The following is a 17,330-nucleotide window of genomic DNA, read 5'->3' on the forward strand; positions in this document are numbered from 1 at the left end:
CTGCGACATATGGTCTCCTTAGCTGAACTGGAAAAAAATGTTCATACGTTTGTGTCATTGCGTTTAGGTTGTAATGCCCTGTTTACCAGCTTGGGCAAATAGTCTTTTTCTCGCCAAGCTATACAAAACGCTGTGGCCAGACTATTAACAAGGTCTAGCAATCGAGCTCACATTACTCCTATTTTATATTCATTATATTGGCTCCCAATAGAGTTTGAAAGTTCTTGTCTTAGCATACAGAGCGCTAAATGGCCAGGCCCCAGATTATTTATCCAAGCTTCTTACAAAATATTCTGTTCACAGGCTCAGTTTGTCGGTTGTTCCCTGAACACGACTAAATCCTAAAATCCACAGAGCCTTCCAGTCTGTGGGACAGCCCACCACCACAACTACATTTGGTTGGCTCTGTGGATTCTTTTAAAAAGCGGTTAAAAACTTTTCTATTCAAACAGGCTTTGTGTTAAGAATTTGTTTCATTTTAAAACTAAAACTTTTTAAACTGTTAATTTTTGTGTTTTATTTAATCATTCGTATTGTCTGTTTTGGTACCTAATGTTCTCGATTATTTTAGCCTTTTGTGTAGAGCTCTTTGTGACTGCCTGTGAAAAGTGCTTTATAAACAACCTACAGTTGTCACCATTCCAGCTGTTGAGCCTTCGTCTTGTCCACAGCAGAGAGGTTGGAATGGAAGAAATGGATTCTGTGCACAGGTTTGGAAACTAAGGAGACCAACTGCAATAAACTTTATTTTATAATTACTAATTTTATTTCTTGGCCATTATAAATGCCCACACTGATCGTACATAGCTATATAAAAATAGCTAATATTGGTCGATAACATCAACCAGATTCTGTGACTTCAAAAAAAGCTTCCCAAGTGTTAACGTCTTCAACACTACACTATCTGTCCTGCTGAGGAAACGACAGGCTTTAATCCACAGCTCATAATTTGCAAAACTCAGTACAAATCAGCAGAATGGATACTGACTGTGAAAAGCATCACAGTGGACTGGAGGGGCTGTGGACCTCCTTTTCCACTTAAAGCAATCTCAAAAACTCAGAATGAAACAAACGCTCGTGTTGCTGACCGTGGTAACAATTATTCTAGTTAGTTTTAATTTTTCCAGGTTTTGATGTGCTTTGTTTAAACTTTAAAAAATCATTTATTTATTTAAAGATGGCATTGCACTCCAAGAGAACATTTCAATAACAGTGGTCTCCATTCAACACCTGGTATATTGTAAGACACTGATGGTTTACAAATAAATGTGTACTGTTCATATTTACATTCAACTTTTAAAAAGTTTGCTGTTTTTAAACTTGATATCAACAGCTCATCAGGAATGAGATGAAATACTTTCACTGTGACCAAAAACACGAACAAAAAATAGTAAATTACAATTTACAGGTTAGTCAAGTCAACAAGTTAACTCATTCACTGCCAGCCATTGGCAGTGAATGAGTTAACTTGTTGACTCATTCACTGCAATTGACGGCTATAGACGTCAATGGCAGTGAATGAGTTAAAAGTGTCAAAATTTAGATTAATACTAAAGATATCGTTTTGTTGTACAAAAGAGCACATTTCATTTATTAACCAACATCAATTAAAAAGTGTAGACAGAAAAGCATGAATAAGACTTTATGCCAGGATCAAAAGACTATATCGAAACAGAGCAAAGAACAGATGTTAATGAGCTTTTCCATATTGGTCCCTTTTGCACTGCAGAGTTAAGAGTTTTGAAGTTTCACTCGCCAGGTGGATATTTTACACAGGACTGCTGGAAGGCTTCTTACTACTGTGTTAAGGACCGTCTCACTATTATGCAGAAATGACTGTCTCTACTGTATCTGTGGGAGAAATGATGTGAAGTACAAGTAGGATTCTCAAGTTAATAAATGAACATAATGGAAACAATCTGGTGCTAAAACTATTGTTTTTAATAAAAACAGCCCCTCTTTTGAAATGTGCATGACCCTGCTCATCATTTAGCCTGTACAGACACTGACCTGGGTTCAGTGCTTGCAGCTTGAAGGCGGATGATCTAAGAGCGCTTTCCAGAGAGACGGGAATTCCAGTAACACTCGTGAAACCTTTCACCTTTCCACGTGGATCACAATCATTTCCACAAACAGACAAAGCCAAACCTGGATGTCATATTTCCCTCTCATGCTTCTACCTTTGAGGTTTTGACCTTACACCCGTCCTGTAATGTAGCGGGTGTAAGGCACAGGTTTTTACTGACATGCAGTTCTCTGCTGGTTTTTGCTTCATATGTAAATCATCAGCTGATGGACGTCTTTAGCAGGTCAAAGTTTCCCTTACACACCTAAAAACACAGAACATTAAAAAAGTCCCAGTATTTATAGAGACCAACACTTCACAGTGAGTGACCAGTCCGGCCAACAGCAGCAGGGAATGTCTCAGATGTCGTGGAGAACTTTGTGGCGTTACCCTAATAATGTTTAAGTCTCATAACCACTCCTCCCAGCTGCTCACATGTGGACGTGATGTCACAGTGACGTTAGATCCTGTACCTCCAGCAGCATGGCGTCCTGCTCCGTCCTCAGCTGGTCTCGGACCTGGAGGCGACCCACCAGCTCTGAGCTCAGATCTAACACGGATGAAAAGTTAACCATTAAAATTCACTCTTCAATGCATCAGAGAAAACGGCGCTTTTATTTTTAAACGACGGGGCTAAGGTTATATAGTACCTTGTATAGCCTGGCTGAGAGACGCACAGAGAGCATTCAGCTCCTTGATAGTGAAGCCCTGCAGATCGCTGTGCTCCAAATGTCTCCTCTGGTTTACAGGATCACTCCGCGCTGTGCTCTGAGGAGAGTTTACACATCTTTTAATGAAACAAATCATGATTAACAGCCAAACAAAGAAACACAAAAATATTACTGCACATATTCACGACCTCGTCCCCCCCACAGACAGACAACATTTCAAAATCTGACAAGAAAATCAGTGTCGACTTCCCTAAACAGAGATGAAATGCCACACATCTGCCACAGTGTTATAACAGGTACAAGCAGACACGCGACCCTTGAACATAAGTTTAACATCTGTATTTAATTATATTTTATTTATATGGTGCCAAATCACAATAAAAGTTGCCATAATGCACTTTACATTGTAAGGTGAAGACCCTAAATCAGCACAGAGAAAACAGAAGTCCTCCTGTGAGCAAGCGCTTTGGTGATAGTGGGAGGGAAACACCTCCGTCACACCCAGGCTCAGGGAGGGCGCCATCTGCTGGGAGGAGGAAGAAGACGGGGCCGTTCCTTTCATTTTGTTCCCAACAAATGGGAAAATTGACCGGGCAAATCCGATTGAAGTGCTGCACTGTACTTAGGGCCATAAAATGAAAACTGTCATCCAAAAACCCACAAATGTTGGAAGGTTTCCTTAGCAAAACACAGAGTGACCCTCTACTCTTTAGTCCATATGTGCCACATGTCTGTATGTGGCCATGGGCCCGCCCTCCGCTGGAGCCTCCACTGAAGATCCACACTGCATTTCTCTGTGGGATGTTTGCACAAGAACCTGGTGCAAGAGCACCAGACCACCTCACCTCTCGAAAAACAGAGTCTCTTGGTTTTGTTGAGAACTTTCATGCTTACAGGATGTAAGGATTTGTTATCGCTGATGTTTTAAAAGACAGAATTATTTCTTCCTCCTCCTCCTGTGGAAAATCAGCGCAAACTACTGGCTGAGACCCTCCAGCTGATGCTCACTAACAGAAACCAGGAAGAGCAGCCCCCACGTGCTCCACCAGAATGACACCCATCGACCTGAGGATGGCAGCAGATTTCTACTGCCCTCCCAGTCACAACCCTGTCAGCTTTGGCAGCCCAGATGTTGCTAATACTGCTCAAGCTGGTAGAACCAAGCAGTTTTAGTCCATAACTGTGGATTGTGTATGTGGAGCTCAACATCATCAGAAGAAAACTTAGCATTGATACAGTCATCAATAAAGCTCCTGCTCCTGATACAGACTTGGGGAAAAGACGCTGAGCTGCAACATACATTCAAAGAGACCAACTTATGGTCAATGAAAACAACTTCGATTGTGTCCAGATGGTGAAGGGAAACTCCATAAGTGACGGCCAATTTAATAGCACAAGTTATGAAGTTAAGATCCGAGGTGCACAGAGAAATGAGCAGACTGTGGGACTGTGGGACTGACGCTGCCATGTCTCAGAGGTGAACATAATATCAGGCTTCTCTGCTCAGAACAATCATGTAAGATTTAAGACTTGTTGGCAGTTTGGTGAGGCCCACGGGGACAGGTGCAGAGGGGCCTGGAGTCCCGACTTTGGGCTACGCTGCACAGCAAATCCTACCATGATGAGCCGTGGCTTTCCACGCTTTCACATGACTGCCCAAGGTGGCAAACACAAGTGGGCATGGAGAACAATCCAGCCCCACAAGTCTCAGGCGAACCTGACCGGCGGCACACCAGGAGTGAAGCTCCCAAAGATCCTCTTCCTCTCTCAGAGGCTGACGAAGCAGCGCAAGAAAACCAGCGCTCTTCCCGCACTTCCACCGATGAGGCCTCCGAATCAAAAACGAGATGACCGGCAAGAGGGGAAGTAGCACCCGGAAGTATACCGGGAGCTGCGCTCCAGCGCCGTTGGAAAAACAACCTCAATACGTTGACTGAAAATTATCCATAGCAGATTTAATCACCAATAATGCACAAAACAGCCGAAGGGAGATGATGCCGGACAAAACTGTAGCAAAAACACTTGCACAACACGGAAACACACAAACACAGGTGAGAGATAAAAGCGTCCCAACCACAACCTCCATGCACTCACTCCTTAAAGCAGCTGTTGCTGTAATCTGGCATCATATCAATGTTTACACTCCCAGCATGCAGTGCAGGGAGCAGAGGACAGATTCCTATAACTCGAACTCGGTTATATGATAACATAGTTTGTTCCACCTTTGAATATTTGTCTCACCAAAGACTTGTGGTCCGTCCTTAGTCGGTCTCGCAGGTTCTTCAGAGTGTTCCTGAAGCCTCTCGACTTTTGTTTCTCTGGTTTGCTTGAAGGCTGAGGATCCTTGTGAATCTGAACACTTCCTCTCTTCAGCAGAAAACAGACGGCAAATCTGAGCACACTTATGAAATGAGGCCATGTGACAGCGCTGCTACTTCAGCTCTGCATCACATTTTGCAACTACATATTAACTGTAAGTAATTTGGAACAATCTGCTGTGTTGTACATGAAGTGGTTACCCATGAGCTGCTTTCTTTCTTTCTAACATCTCCTTTCTTCTCCTCTTCCTCCTCCTCCTCCTCTTCACTTTCACTGTTGTTGATGAAGCAGAGCTGGAGATTCATCCGTGTCTGCAGGCTGAGGGTTAGACACCAGTCAGTGGACCATCATGAACACATATCCAATCTCACATCACAGCTGGTTGCTTAGCATCTAGCTAGCAGCACAAAAGAGGAGCGAACATAAAAGGAGTAATATTTTTAAAGTGTGGGGTGATTGCATATGCAACATTTCTATCAGCTCAACAAAAGTCATCAACACACAACCTGTGTGTGCAGTTTGTGTGTTGATGAGCTGAGACAGAAGAAAAAGCCGACTTCACTCAGAGATGAGAAAGATAAAGACGGGACAGGAACAGCTGACTGCTCAGTGGGATTTGATAAACTGCACATTTAACGCTTGTTCTCATGTTTTCAAATAATAATTTCATTGTACATGTACAGTGACAATAGAAGCTATTCTATTGTGTTTCATTCTAAACCACATGTTGTGTTTGTGACGTTATTTGTTTCATGCTGCAAATCAAACTGAAGCAGACTAACTGTGTCATTTAAAAACTGCATGAAATCCTCTGCAGGCTAGTTTGCTGTAGTGTGATGGATGTGTGCGATTGGTGCACAGTGGCCCTCGAGTATAAAGGCAGCATGAACAGTGCGCTGTCAGTGTGGAGGATGGAAGAGCAACTCATGAAACATCTGCTCACATCTGGCTGAATTCACATGCATAAATCTGCAAAGAGCAGCAGGTCAGCTGATCAGAACCTGTACATTAAGAAAATCTGTTGGAGCTCACGTTAGAAATTACTGTGAGCGGTGCTTCGTTTCCCCACATGAGCCATCAAAGCTCATTTTAGGGAGTTCCCCACTTGCCGAATCCCACTTTAACCTGCCCTGTACTCACGTTCCTGCTTAGAGGTAAAGTCTCCCTCTCCAACGTGACCAAACGAAAACAAAGCTTAACTTTTGTTGTTAATAAATTCCTTCATTTTGTCAGATCATGCAGTATGAGGAAAGCATGGTTGCAGCTCATACTGCACCAGAATCTCCACCCAAAAGACTTTGACTGTGTGCAAACTGGAACTTGCAACAGATGCGAGCAGACTGCAGCGACCGCACACTGAGAGACAAACACGGTGTTAACAGACATCCAGTAAGAAATAAGAGGCGCGCCTGTACCGAGAGGTCAGTGCCAGCACGTGACTATTGCAGGCGTCGTCGCCGTCCTCCCAGCTCTCCGTTCTCCTCCCTCGCTCCTCTTTCCAGCTGACTGGGGCTCCTCCTTGCTCCAGAGAAAGGCCAGTCTGACAAGCACAGCAGCCACATGTTAAAACCATTTCAACAAACCGCGTTACATCGGTAAATATCACTGAACAGTTCTGATCAGCCTACAGGTGAAACTCTTGAGATAAGTGCTTTCTATCTTACATTCACGCTCACGTGGATTCAGAGATGGGCGTCTCCATGTATCCCATCATCGCTCACACCTCTGCAATTGTCAAAGTCAACGTGTACACAAACACCATCTTTCAGCAAGACAACAACATCTCTGACCTTTAACCTCTTCTCCTTCTTCTCTTCTTCCTGCTTCTCAAGCTCGGCAATGCGCAGGCTCAGGGCCTCCCAGTGCATGATGGGAAGGCCCAGATTGTCCTCGCCGTAGCGTTCCTGCCAGACCAGTGCTGCCCCCACCAAGTCTTCCCCATCTTCCTCGACCTTGTCTTTGTCGTCGTCACACTTGCCGTAATCATCTGCTTCGTTGCTCTCCTTCTCATCCCGATGTTGTCTCAGTCGTTCCTTCTCTCCCTCCATCTGGACAGCAGGGAAGCACTGGGTTAAAATGCTCGCAGCTTTACATCAGACCGCCTGCTTCAATCACATCCTGATGAATGAAATATTCATGTTGACAATCTTCACTGGGATAAAACAAATCTTTACTGGGATAGAGATCGTTTTATCCCAGTGAACATTGCATGTAGTCACAATTATAAAACTCGGCCTCTACCATAGTTTGCCTTTTGTGGTGTCTCTTTCTGACCCAACCAGCCAATCACATGGCCAACCACAACCAGATGGCCCCTCCCCTTCCTGAGCCTCGTCCTGCCAGAGGTGTCTTCCTGTTAAAAGGCAGTTTTTCCTTCTTACTGTCACCAAGTGCTTGTTCATAGATCATCTGATTGTTAGATCATAGGCTGTACAATGAGGCACTTAGGAAGGCCTGTCATTAACAGTCTGCAATCAACAGACAACTTCATGAAAGGAAGTACAGAAGCTTCATAACAAGGTGGAACCCACTGGTTACGCTGAAGGATGGGAAGCCTGAGGAACGCCACAACGTGCCCAGTTCTGGAAAAGATTATTGTAAGTGGACAGAGGAGGCGAAAATGAACGTGCACCAGCACATTGGTGTAGCTCAGACTGAGCAGGCAAACAGCTACAAGGCTCAGTGCAGCAGCCTGAGGCCCTTTGCTGGCGTCTTCTTCTCGCTCTCTCCTTCCGGTCACCTCTTCACTGTATTAGCTAATAAACAACAGGAAGATGCAGTGTTTGGTTCCATCTACGAGCTCTCTTCTTAAGCAGTATCTGACTGCAGAGGACTAAAGAAAAACTAACATTAAAATCATCTTCATTTGTCCGGGATTACAAAACAGCTATAATTCCTACATTATTAGTGAAATACTTTTTAAACCCTTTGAATTCAATCACACATCGATCGTTTGATTTCAGATCTACGGTGTTGTGAACAGAAACAAGTTTAAAATAAACGTATCATTGCCAAATATGAATCGAGCTAATTGTATAACCGGTATGAGCAGTTAAATATTCAAAGATCGGGACTTTTTAAAAAAAGGAAAACGTGAGCAACAGAAACAGGACGTTTTGTGATGAGCACCGAAACACTCAGGGTGCAGCCACGGTTTGTTCCGGAAAACAAGACAACATGTCACATGTGGAAGAAGTTTGTTTAAATAGATTAAATAAACAGCAGTAATGTGAGGTACTGTACTGCTGAACTACAGCAGCAGGGCCTGACTCTGTCCTCAGGTTTAACTCGCTGGAGGAACTTCCACAGCCTAGCTTGAAGCTTCGGCCCTTCCTCTGAAACTTTTCCCCCGCGTGGATTCAAAGTTTGGAGGAAACATCAGACCAGTTCACCGTGTCAGGCCCACTGCGATTCCAACTCACCACTTTTTCGAAATAAAGGCGGCTCTGCTGCTTTCACGGACGGAGAAGTTCTTCAGAGATTTGCCACATAGCTCAGCTCCGTCCTCGGCTCCTCCTAGTCATCTTCCCTCTCTTTCCATTAGGAGCTTCGTCCCTCTGCCTTTTCACCGAGAACTCCTCGTTGTGTCCACAGACGCTTCCTCCTCCTCACTCAGCTGATGTTATTAACTTCTGGTTTATTTCATGCCATATACCCACTTTCTCCCGGTCCAAACCCACGAACAAAGGAATCCCTTGAGAAACTTTCCTGCAGAGGTCCACTTTGGAATTAGGGGTTTACTTCCTGTCGATGCCTTCAAAATAAGTGTGCACACAGCCAAAGGTGGGAGGAGGAGACAAGCTGAGGATTCCAACAAAGCTACAGCTGGCGCTGTGAGCGGGCGATAAAACCACGGTTTCTTATTTTTCCTTCTAAAATATCTTTGTAGAATCAAAGGAGCTTGCAAAGAAAAGCGTCTGGACTTCTTTAAGTTGCTTGAAGACGTTTCACCTCTCATCCCAGAAGCTTCTTCAGTTCTAAGGTCACATGGTGGAGAGTCCCAGATTTTAAGCTCTATGGGAGTGTCCCTAAGAGGGTCATGGGTGTGGGTCCCAATCAGCCAGGGTTTCGGGTGAGCTCATTGTGAAACCTGGCCCCACCTTATCATGCGATTTCTGCGATTTTTAACTGCTGTAAACCCTGGCTGCCACGTTCTGTCTGGCAACTCCCAGGGCTCATCACAGGTGAAGGAAACGAAGATTAGACAAAATCAAGAATAAGAAATGAATTGGTGTAAATACATAGATAAACTAAATGTGCGTGCTTACAAATAGAACAAATGTATCCAAACCAATCAATAAACTTACTGCAAACTAAAGTGTGTTATTTAAATCAAAAATAACGAATACATAAGAGTTACTGACTTTTAGAGTGTGGCCATGGCTTTGGCCATCACAGTAACACAGAGACACACAAGTATTCACATCCACACCTAGGGCCAATTTAGAACTGCCAGGTAACCTAATCTCCATTCATGTCTTTGGACTGTAGGAGGAAGCCAGAGTGCTCAAGAGAAAACCCTCGCAAGATGGGGGAGAACATGCAAGCTCCATAGAAGGCCCCAGTCAGCTAATGGATTTGTACTCGGGACCCTCTTGATGCATGTTCAATCATCCAGGTAAGCAAATCCACAAAAGCTGATTCTGTTCATCTGGATGTTTTCAGTGGGAGAAACGTCTCAGGACCTTCTTGCTGTGGTGCTTGGGACAGTGCCAAGCACCACAATCAGTTACTGCTAACATTTCGGTAGCCCTTGATTAATTCCATTGAATCGTAAGAATAGCTTCTTCTGTGTGAAAACTAAACGTGGATCCTGTGTTTTGCAGGAAGGTGAATAATAGGCCATTTTATTATGGGCTCTGACAGTGGACTCATCTGTGCTAGTCCTCAGCACTGTTGACTTAGTATTTTATTACAGAGATTAGGCCATACCTATGAATTAAAGGTTGGTTGCTGCAGTGGTTTAAATCATATCTACCTGATGGAGACCAATTTGTTAATGGAAACACACTCAGGTTAATTATGGTGTTCCACAGCATAATGAACAGGCAATGTGAAGGCATAGCATACATGTTCATTAATGTGAAAGCTCCATACCACATAGCAGTTATTTAAACTGCATTAAGGTCTTAAAGACATGAAAACCTGGATGAGCTCTAATTTTGTGCTTCTAAATTCAGATCAAACTGAGGTTATTGTACTGGGCCCCAGAAATCTTGCAAATATAATATCTAACCACACGTGTGTTTCCAGCCATCCAGGTCATGGTGGTCTAAGGAGCTTGGAAATAAAAGCGTCTGGACTTCTTTAAGGTCTGTGAAGACATTTCACCTCTCATCCAAGAAGCTTCTTCAGTTCTTCGAGCAATTGGTGGAGAGTCCCAGATTTAAGCCCTATGGGAGTGTCCCTAAGAGGGTCATGGACCCCCTGTTGATCCTCTGTTTGTTTTTTGTTTTGTTCCCCTCCCTTAGCCTGGTTCTGCCACATGATTCTTCATGTTACAATCGAGTTTTGCTTTTCTCCAAGTGCTTGCTCATCAGGGGTTGTTAGGTTGTTGGTGTTGTCTCTGGATCATTGTTGGCCTCACAATATGAAGCACATTGGATGGACTGCTGTTGTGATTTGGTGCTGTAAAAATTAGATTGAATTGAATCTGAGGATTAGGACAGTGTGTGATATTATTGTATCTCAATGGCTAATAAGCCCGTGTGTGGCAGCACACAGTGGCACACTGACCAATCACAGTTGAGGTTGTCACAGCTGAATGTTTTTAAGACACTTTATGACATTACAGTAGAACTTTGGGATAAACCCACAGTGCATGGCCTCACCTGATGTGCTGCCTCGCGCCCTGGAAATGGTAAAATTGTTGTGCGAGGTAATCTTTGCTAATAATAGTAGATCATCTTTATTCTTAATCAAAGATATAATCAAAGTATAAGTCTGATGAATATGTTAATCATCCATCTTCTTTGGTTTATCCGGGGCGGGGTCACAGGGGCAGCAGCCCAAGCAGAGAAGCCCAGACCTTCCTCTCCCCAGCCTCCTCCAGCTTGTCCAAGAGAACACCAAGGCCTTCCCAGGCCAGCTGAGATATAATCTCTCCAGCGTGTCCTGACAATGGGTGAGAGTAGGGATAAACATCGACTGGTAAATATAGAGTTTCGTTTTTACGCTCAGCTCTTTGTTCACCACGATAGACCGGTAGAGCATCCATATCGCTGCATCCGCATCACCAATCCGTCTGTCAATCTCCTGGTCCTTCCTCCCATTACTCGTGAATATGACCCTGAGATACTTGAACTGATCACCCCTCTCAGAGTCTTTGTCTCTAAGGTGTAGCTCATTGTTCCTCACTTGTTGCCTCAATAAGTTACAGGAAACATCCATAAAATGGTTACTGATACTTAATTCTTACGTAGCAGTGTGAGCAATGCATCACCTGCTGCCTCTGTGCCAGAACTTGTGTGGAGCGCACTTTATGATATCAGCAGCGAACAGATAAGGAGCAATAACAACATATTTTTGTCCTCCTTTTGCTCCTCCTCCAGATGGTGGCTCCCAAGGCAGCTATTAATCAGTTAGATTAACAGTAGTTTTAGTGGCTTATTGACAACTAAAACTACTGTTAATCTATCTGAATATGACCTAAATTTACCATTTAGGTCATATTTGTAAATATTGTTTTTCTTATTCAGTCTTTTTTTCCCTCCGTTGCATATGAGCTGCTATTATACTATCCTGCTATACTACAGCGTAGTATTTGATCACATGGAACCTTTAAAAACAGCAGAAGGTAAGTTTCCTCATATTTGAGGCTGATTTATGTGAATTATTTTGGTTTAAGAAAGTAAGACACCGGGTTTGCTGCCCTCTGCTGGTGCTGCCGACATCAAAGAACCGAAAGAAAATTACTGGATTATTTTCAGTGCTCTCTAAGATTTTGGCATCAGATTTCCCTGAACATTCCTGCTCGCTTTAAATGCGTGAGTGAATGAATAATTCAGGATGCATAGAAACATTCTGCTGTTCATCACAAACTCAATCAAACAACACATTTGTTATTTCGGTCTTATTTGGATGAATCTACTTTATTATTTAGAAAAGTCGACTCCTGTGTTTTTGTCACAATTTCACAGCATCTCATGTTTATAAACTGTCATTTTGACATTAATATTAATCCAGCAGACCCACCGAGGCAGTTAATCCACGTCCTGATTGGACACAGTGGAACTCCATCTTCCATATTTCCGCTCCAGAAAGCTTTGACGTTTTTGTTAGTGTCATTATTGTGTGTGTGCCAGTTTTACCAAACTTTATTAGTTCTCATTTGGTTCAGTCCCACACGGTTTAAAGTGATAATTCAAAACTAATTTCTTGTTCAAAGGATTAAACAGCATCACAGAAATGTTTGCCTTATCCTGTGCTGCTCGATGATAAACCAGGAGGCTCAACTACTCACAAGGTTCAGAGTGAGTCAGTATTAAACTATATGTTCATATATTTCAGCAGATGACAGAGTAGCTGTGAAACGTTTGCACACATCGTCAATCATTTGCAACAATGTATTTGCATTCACACATTCATTATTAACTTTGTGTGAATGACTTCAAGACTGTGATGTCTTTATTGTCACAACAACTGATGGATTTTATTCTCATTTCTAGGCGACAGTACTATTCAAATACTGTTGGAGCAGCAAGGCTGGCTCAGTGTTTTGCATCACCTAAACTATTAAAAGTTGAGAGATAATCAAACGACTGAAATGTTTAGTAGTTGTGTTCTGCACGGTCTTATTCTGAAGTGTGTCTGTTTCAGTGCTGCAGACTAAAAATCTTCACACGGGACACTTTTTATAGTCCAGACGGAGACTAAAACTTGTGTGTCTGTCGGTACGTGCTGAGATTCAATAAAAAACTTGAGATCGACAGCAGGCTCCCTTTATTTCTGTTGCTATAGCTTAATAAAGTCAGCGTTCGTCATACACAGAGACATACTGGGAAGCTACAGAAGCCTTCAACACTTACAGTACCAGTGACTGAAACAAACAACGATGAGGCAGAGGACTGAAAAGGAGTCAAACAAACAGTTTATACAAGAAAATAGTCATCGGCACTCATATTAAGTTCATACTTTGAATAAATATTGCTTTTAAAATGACTCTGCCCCTCATCGTTGCTGTTTTATCACGTTTTATTTTCACTGCGTTAAATATCAAATATATTCCTTTACTGATGCATTTCTGTTATTGCTAACATCAAACGTACCTTACATGAGATACTGGATAATAGGCTTGTTGAAAGTACAAATTTCACAGAATATAACAGTCAGAGTTTGGTAGGATACACTGCAGATGATGGGCTTCTGGACATGCACAAGGACTCGATAGAAGTGGCTTAAGCAGGATCTCTCTGTCCGAGAGGAGCTGGAGGGAGGAGGTGTCAGTCACATGGCCTTTCAAACATGCACTCTTTACTGGTATTTTACACATGTACAATACTTTTTTTTGTCATATTTAGTTCTTTTTAAAGCTAGACTACACGACTGAGCCACAAATAGGAGCTTTACATGCCAACGGGGACACTGTGCTGGGGCAGCCAACAGCTAATCAGAGCGTCGCTTCAGCTCCCTCACAATACTCAAATGGAAATGTAAGAAAGGCTGACAGAAGTACAGTGATAACACACATACATACACAGTGATATGGGTGGTAGTGACTCATAACTCAGGCAGAGTTGCCCCAAAGTCTTGTACGATTATACTTTTAATGTAGAATATAATAGATTTGAATGCAAATATTACTTTAATAAATATTCACAAGTTATTTAGTGTGCAGAAAATATGGATGAATAACAACCTGCCAGGTGACCGAGCTCGTATCACAGGTCTTGTGTAAACAAGACAACTGGATGTAAAGTGAATCATTTACTGCTAAACTAATAATAACTCATGAGGCAACATATCTTAACAAAGATAAGGGGAACAAACGGTATCTGGATCCTACGCAAACAAGGTTGTAATCTGACTAAACTGTCTTGATTCTTCAGTATAACATGCTCACAACACAGGGAACGATGCAGGCTCCGACTTCTTTCATAAGATATGCAAATATAAGATTATCGTCATTAAGTAAGAGTAAGAGGCGGCTTGGGTCACCGAAGCACCCAGAAATGGGAAAATTGTGAGCATCAAGTTAAAGGTTAAAAGTCTTTTTCTTGATTTTCTTTCAAATGCAGGTGAATGCTGCCACACATGAGTGTTTGCAACCAAATCACAGGATCGAACATGCAAACGTCTTTTTATGGCCCTGGATGTAACAAAATGCACATCTGAGTTTTCAAATGATCAGTGCATATCTGTATTACTTTTGTGACATAGGAGTGCATTTCTCTGTCTTGTCATTTTCCCATCACTTCTCCACCTCTGCATTCAGCAGGTCCTGTTGGCTAGCAGGCCAGAGGCTGAGCCAGTACTCTGCCACATTATCCTGCAGCTGAGTGAATTACTCTACCTCCATTAGACTAACAACAAAGCAGGAGCACCAAGGAAGGGGGAAGGGAGAGGGAGCAGTGATGTAACAGAGCCGACAAGGAAGGAGGGACAGATACGGCAGATGATGAATAAGGAATAACTAAAAGGAGGGAGCGAAAGGAAACAAACGAGGAATGGAAAAGGCCTAACATAAAAGTGAGAAACAGGAAGGGAGAGGCGGGAATAATGGATAAAGGAAAAGAGTAAGAAAGAAATGAGGGTGGGTGGAGGTTTATTAGAGATGAAGATGACAACTAGAGTGGAGAGGACAATAAAAGGGAAGGAAGATGGAGAGGCAGAAAGCAGAGAGAGGGACTGGATGAAGGGTTGTTGTGGTGGAAGACAAACAGGAGTGACAGAAAAAAGGAGGAAAAGAAAGATCGAGCTTACTGTCTCACACATGAGTGGCACACGGGACCCCTGTGAAGGACACTGGGTGGCCACGCACACATGCACAATTCAGTGCAGTTGTGCAGAAGAATCGACCCTCACAGGAAGGCTGAACATTTAGAAGAATTGAGCACCGACGCGCTTCAACAGACAGGTGATGCTCAAGAGGACCCATAAACATCAACGGGACTCGTTTCTGTTTCCATTCAACTGTGAAACTGAGTGAACTTGTAATATAATGCGAGTTAGGCACCAGTCAGTTGGTCTGGATGTAATATACTATCTACGTCTCACATCAAACTAGAATACAGCAGTTTTAACATTGAGTAAAATGTGAGGAATCAGATATTTTCACACACAGCAACAGTTAGATAAATGCAAAATAGTATATGGCTTACCACAGGAGAAACACACAAACAAAGCAAGGCCAGTACAGGTAATGGGAGTAGTGGTTGTAACAGTATTAATAAAAATAACTAAATAAATAAAAGAGAAACAAAACAGTGATGAGACCAAAAATACAACTGATATGTTGGAAAGAAGAAATCCCCAGAAAGCAAAAAAAGTGACGAGATGACCACAGAGATGAGTGAGGTTACAGTAAATCCGTAGTGGAGCAGTGTGACGGGTCAGTTAAGTTATCTGAGTCAAACTGGGCGGTTTCTGAGACGCACACATAGTTACGCACACACATTCGAGGTAATGACGCATCTTTACTCCTCCAATGACAAGTTTTACTCCACAGCCCTTAAGTTCCACAGACACACATACACAAATAAAAAAACAAAACAATAAATATTATAAATAATATAAATAAATGACAACAGTGCCTCTGCTTGTGTATGCTGTGAACCAAAAGAACCACAAAAAGATGTCAGCCTTCACTCAGGAACTATGGAGGAAAACAGCCACGGCTCGCTCGCCGCTCTTCTCTCCGTCGTCTCCTCGCTGAGGCGCTCAGAGGTCAGTGCAGCGCTCCTGCTTGCTGTAGTGGTCAAACTGACTCTTCCAGTGCATCATGTAGGAAGACCAGCGGTGAAACTCCACCTTCCACTGACGTTCTGCCTCATCTATGTTGTCTGAGAGAAGAAACAGAGACAGAACAGCAAAAACAGTTAGCAGTTGAGCTTGAAGTAGGGCTGCCACGATTTGTCGACTAGTCACGATTCGTTGATAGTTTTAATAGTCGATCCGTCGTTTGAAGCTTTGTAAGATCCCAAAAGACGCAGGAATAAGTAGCAGGATTTAAGAGTGTAATAACGGACTGAAACAGAAGATGGCAGCACTGCATGTACAAGGATGCCAGCTGCCGTTAAACCCCGAAGAAGAAGAAGCAGCAGTGACCGGTATCGGAGCTGTGTCCAAATTCAGGAACCGCATTTGTAGCCCAATTACGTTTCAGTGACACGAGGAAGGCTGTGCAAATTCAAAAACTCCTCCAAATGGGTCTGACGAATGCGTCCTTCATTTCCCCAGATTTGAAGGATGGGTCGGGTGAATCCTTCGTGGCCAACCTATCCCATCTTCCAAACCTAATGCGCACCTTGTTCTTTGCCTTTTTTTTTTTTTTAATTAGCTAAAGCCAATTGCAGTTTCCAACAATGGTGGCAGCTAGTTAGTTTTAATATTACTCTTATTACTCTTTCTGGGTCACAAAATAAACTTTTAAGATATTTTCAGGCGAGAATGTAGCTGTGTAAACCTCAAATATCTGCTCAGTTTATCAAGACACCACATATTTGGAAAAGTTCGGCGATGTTTTCGGAGACGTTACCCACCAGCTCGATAACTAGAGGGTTCAAGGCTCACTAGAGCCGGTGAGAACACTGGACTCCCGGCACATCGTTTTCAGACCCCCGCGGTCTTTCGCCACTCAGGTTAAACATGATATACAAGTCACTTAGATAACTTATGATCAGTGTTAGGACTAACGCGTTATTAAGTAACGCGTTACAGTAACTACGTTATTATTGTGGTAACAAGCACAGTAACTAGTTATTATGCCAAAACCGGGAATGCGTTACTCGTTACTGGGATTTAGATAGGCTCGTTATTCGTTACTTCGTGTGGTGGCTATCGCGGAGCGTCCACAGATTCAATAACATTAGCAAGTGGTGGAAGCCAGCAGGTGGATGAAGGAAAAGGGAGGCAAGAGGAGAGACCCGAAGCGGCCGCCGGTCCGAGTATCAGGTGAACTGAACTTCAGGTAAGAAGTTATAAACTGCAGTCTCTCTGGGTCAGATATAAACCAAGTTTAGGTGGAGTTTATTTTCGTTATGCTGACTTTTTCGTACTGCGTGTTAGCTAGCATGACGGAGTTTCTATACAGCTGGGTGGGTGCTATGTTACTGATG

The 17,330-nt window shown here is 43.0% G+C and overlaps 2 protein-coding genes across 4 annotated transcripts in view; both read right to left on the bottom strand.

Annotated features, from left to right (window-relative positions):
• Positions 1-1,562: 1,562 nt before the first annotated feature.
• LOC113018299 (schwannomin-interacting protein 1) lies at positions 1,563-9,068 on the bottom strand. Of its 3 annotated transcripts, XR_003271759.2 has the most exons (8): positions 8,478-9,068; positions 6,846-7,103; positions 6,471-6,595; positions 5,256-5,373; positions 4,978-5,103; positions 2,716-2,833; positions 2,456-2,615; positions 2,193-2,330 (listed from the first exon to the last, which is right to left on the bottom strand). XR_003271759.2 is itself a non-coding variant. In XM_080298294.1 (7 exons), exons 2-7 carry the CDS (start codon positions 7,101-7,103, stop codon positions 2,515-2,517), a joined length of 846 nt encoding a protein of 281 aa, XP_080154420.1. In that variant the 5' UTR covers positions 8,478-9,068; the 3' UTR covers positions 1,563-2,514. The 3 variants fall into 3 exon arrangements, 2 of the variants coding, with proteins under 2 accessions (XP_080154420.1, XP_080154421.1); XM_080298294.1 differs by having other exon boundaries at positions 1,563-2,615; XM_080298295.1 differs by having other exon boundaries at positions 1,563-2,615; positions 6,846-7,173; positions 8,478-8,786.
• A 3,911-nt stretch (positions 9,069-12,979) lies between these two features.
• Positions 12,980-17,330, bottom strand: part of ache (acetylcholinesterase (Yt blood group)) — a 29,567-nt gene continuing 25,216 nt past the window's right edge. The window contains exon 9 of the mRNA XM_026161342.2: positions 12,980-16,055. Coding sequence (XP_026017127.1) covers positions 15,934-16,055 — 122 coding nt within the window. The 3' untranslated portion in view covers positions 12,980-15,933. The remainder of the gene's footprint in view (positions 16,056-17,330) is intronic.

Source organism: Astatotilapia calliptera, chromosome 3 (assembly GCF_964374335.1).
Source record: "Astatotilapia calliptera chromosome 3, fAstCal68.1, whole genome shotgun sequence".
NCBI lineage: Eukaryota > Metazoa > Chordata > Actinopteri > Cichliformes > Cichlidae > Astatotilapia > Astatotilapia calliptera.

What these genes read in the sequence shown, in the direction of transcription:
- LOC113018299 (XM_080298294.1), bottom strand. Translation starts at nt 7,103, where the DNA reads ATGGAGGGAGAGAAGGAACGACTGAGACAACATCGGGATGAGAAGGAG. An exon ending in AGAAAGAAAGCAGCTCATGG is followed by an intron (nt 5,104 to 5,255) that starts GTAACCACTTCA and finishes TTTCTGCTGAAG; the next exon opens with AGAGGAAGTGTTCAGATTCA. An exon ending in TCTCAGCCAGGCTATACAAG is followed by an intron (nt 2,616 to 2,715) that starts GTACTATATAAC and finishes CATCCGTGTTAG; the next exon opens with ATCTGAGCTCAGAGCTGGTG.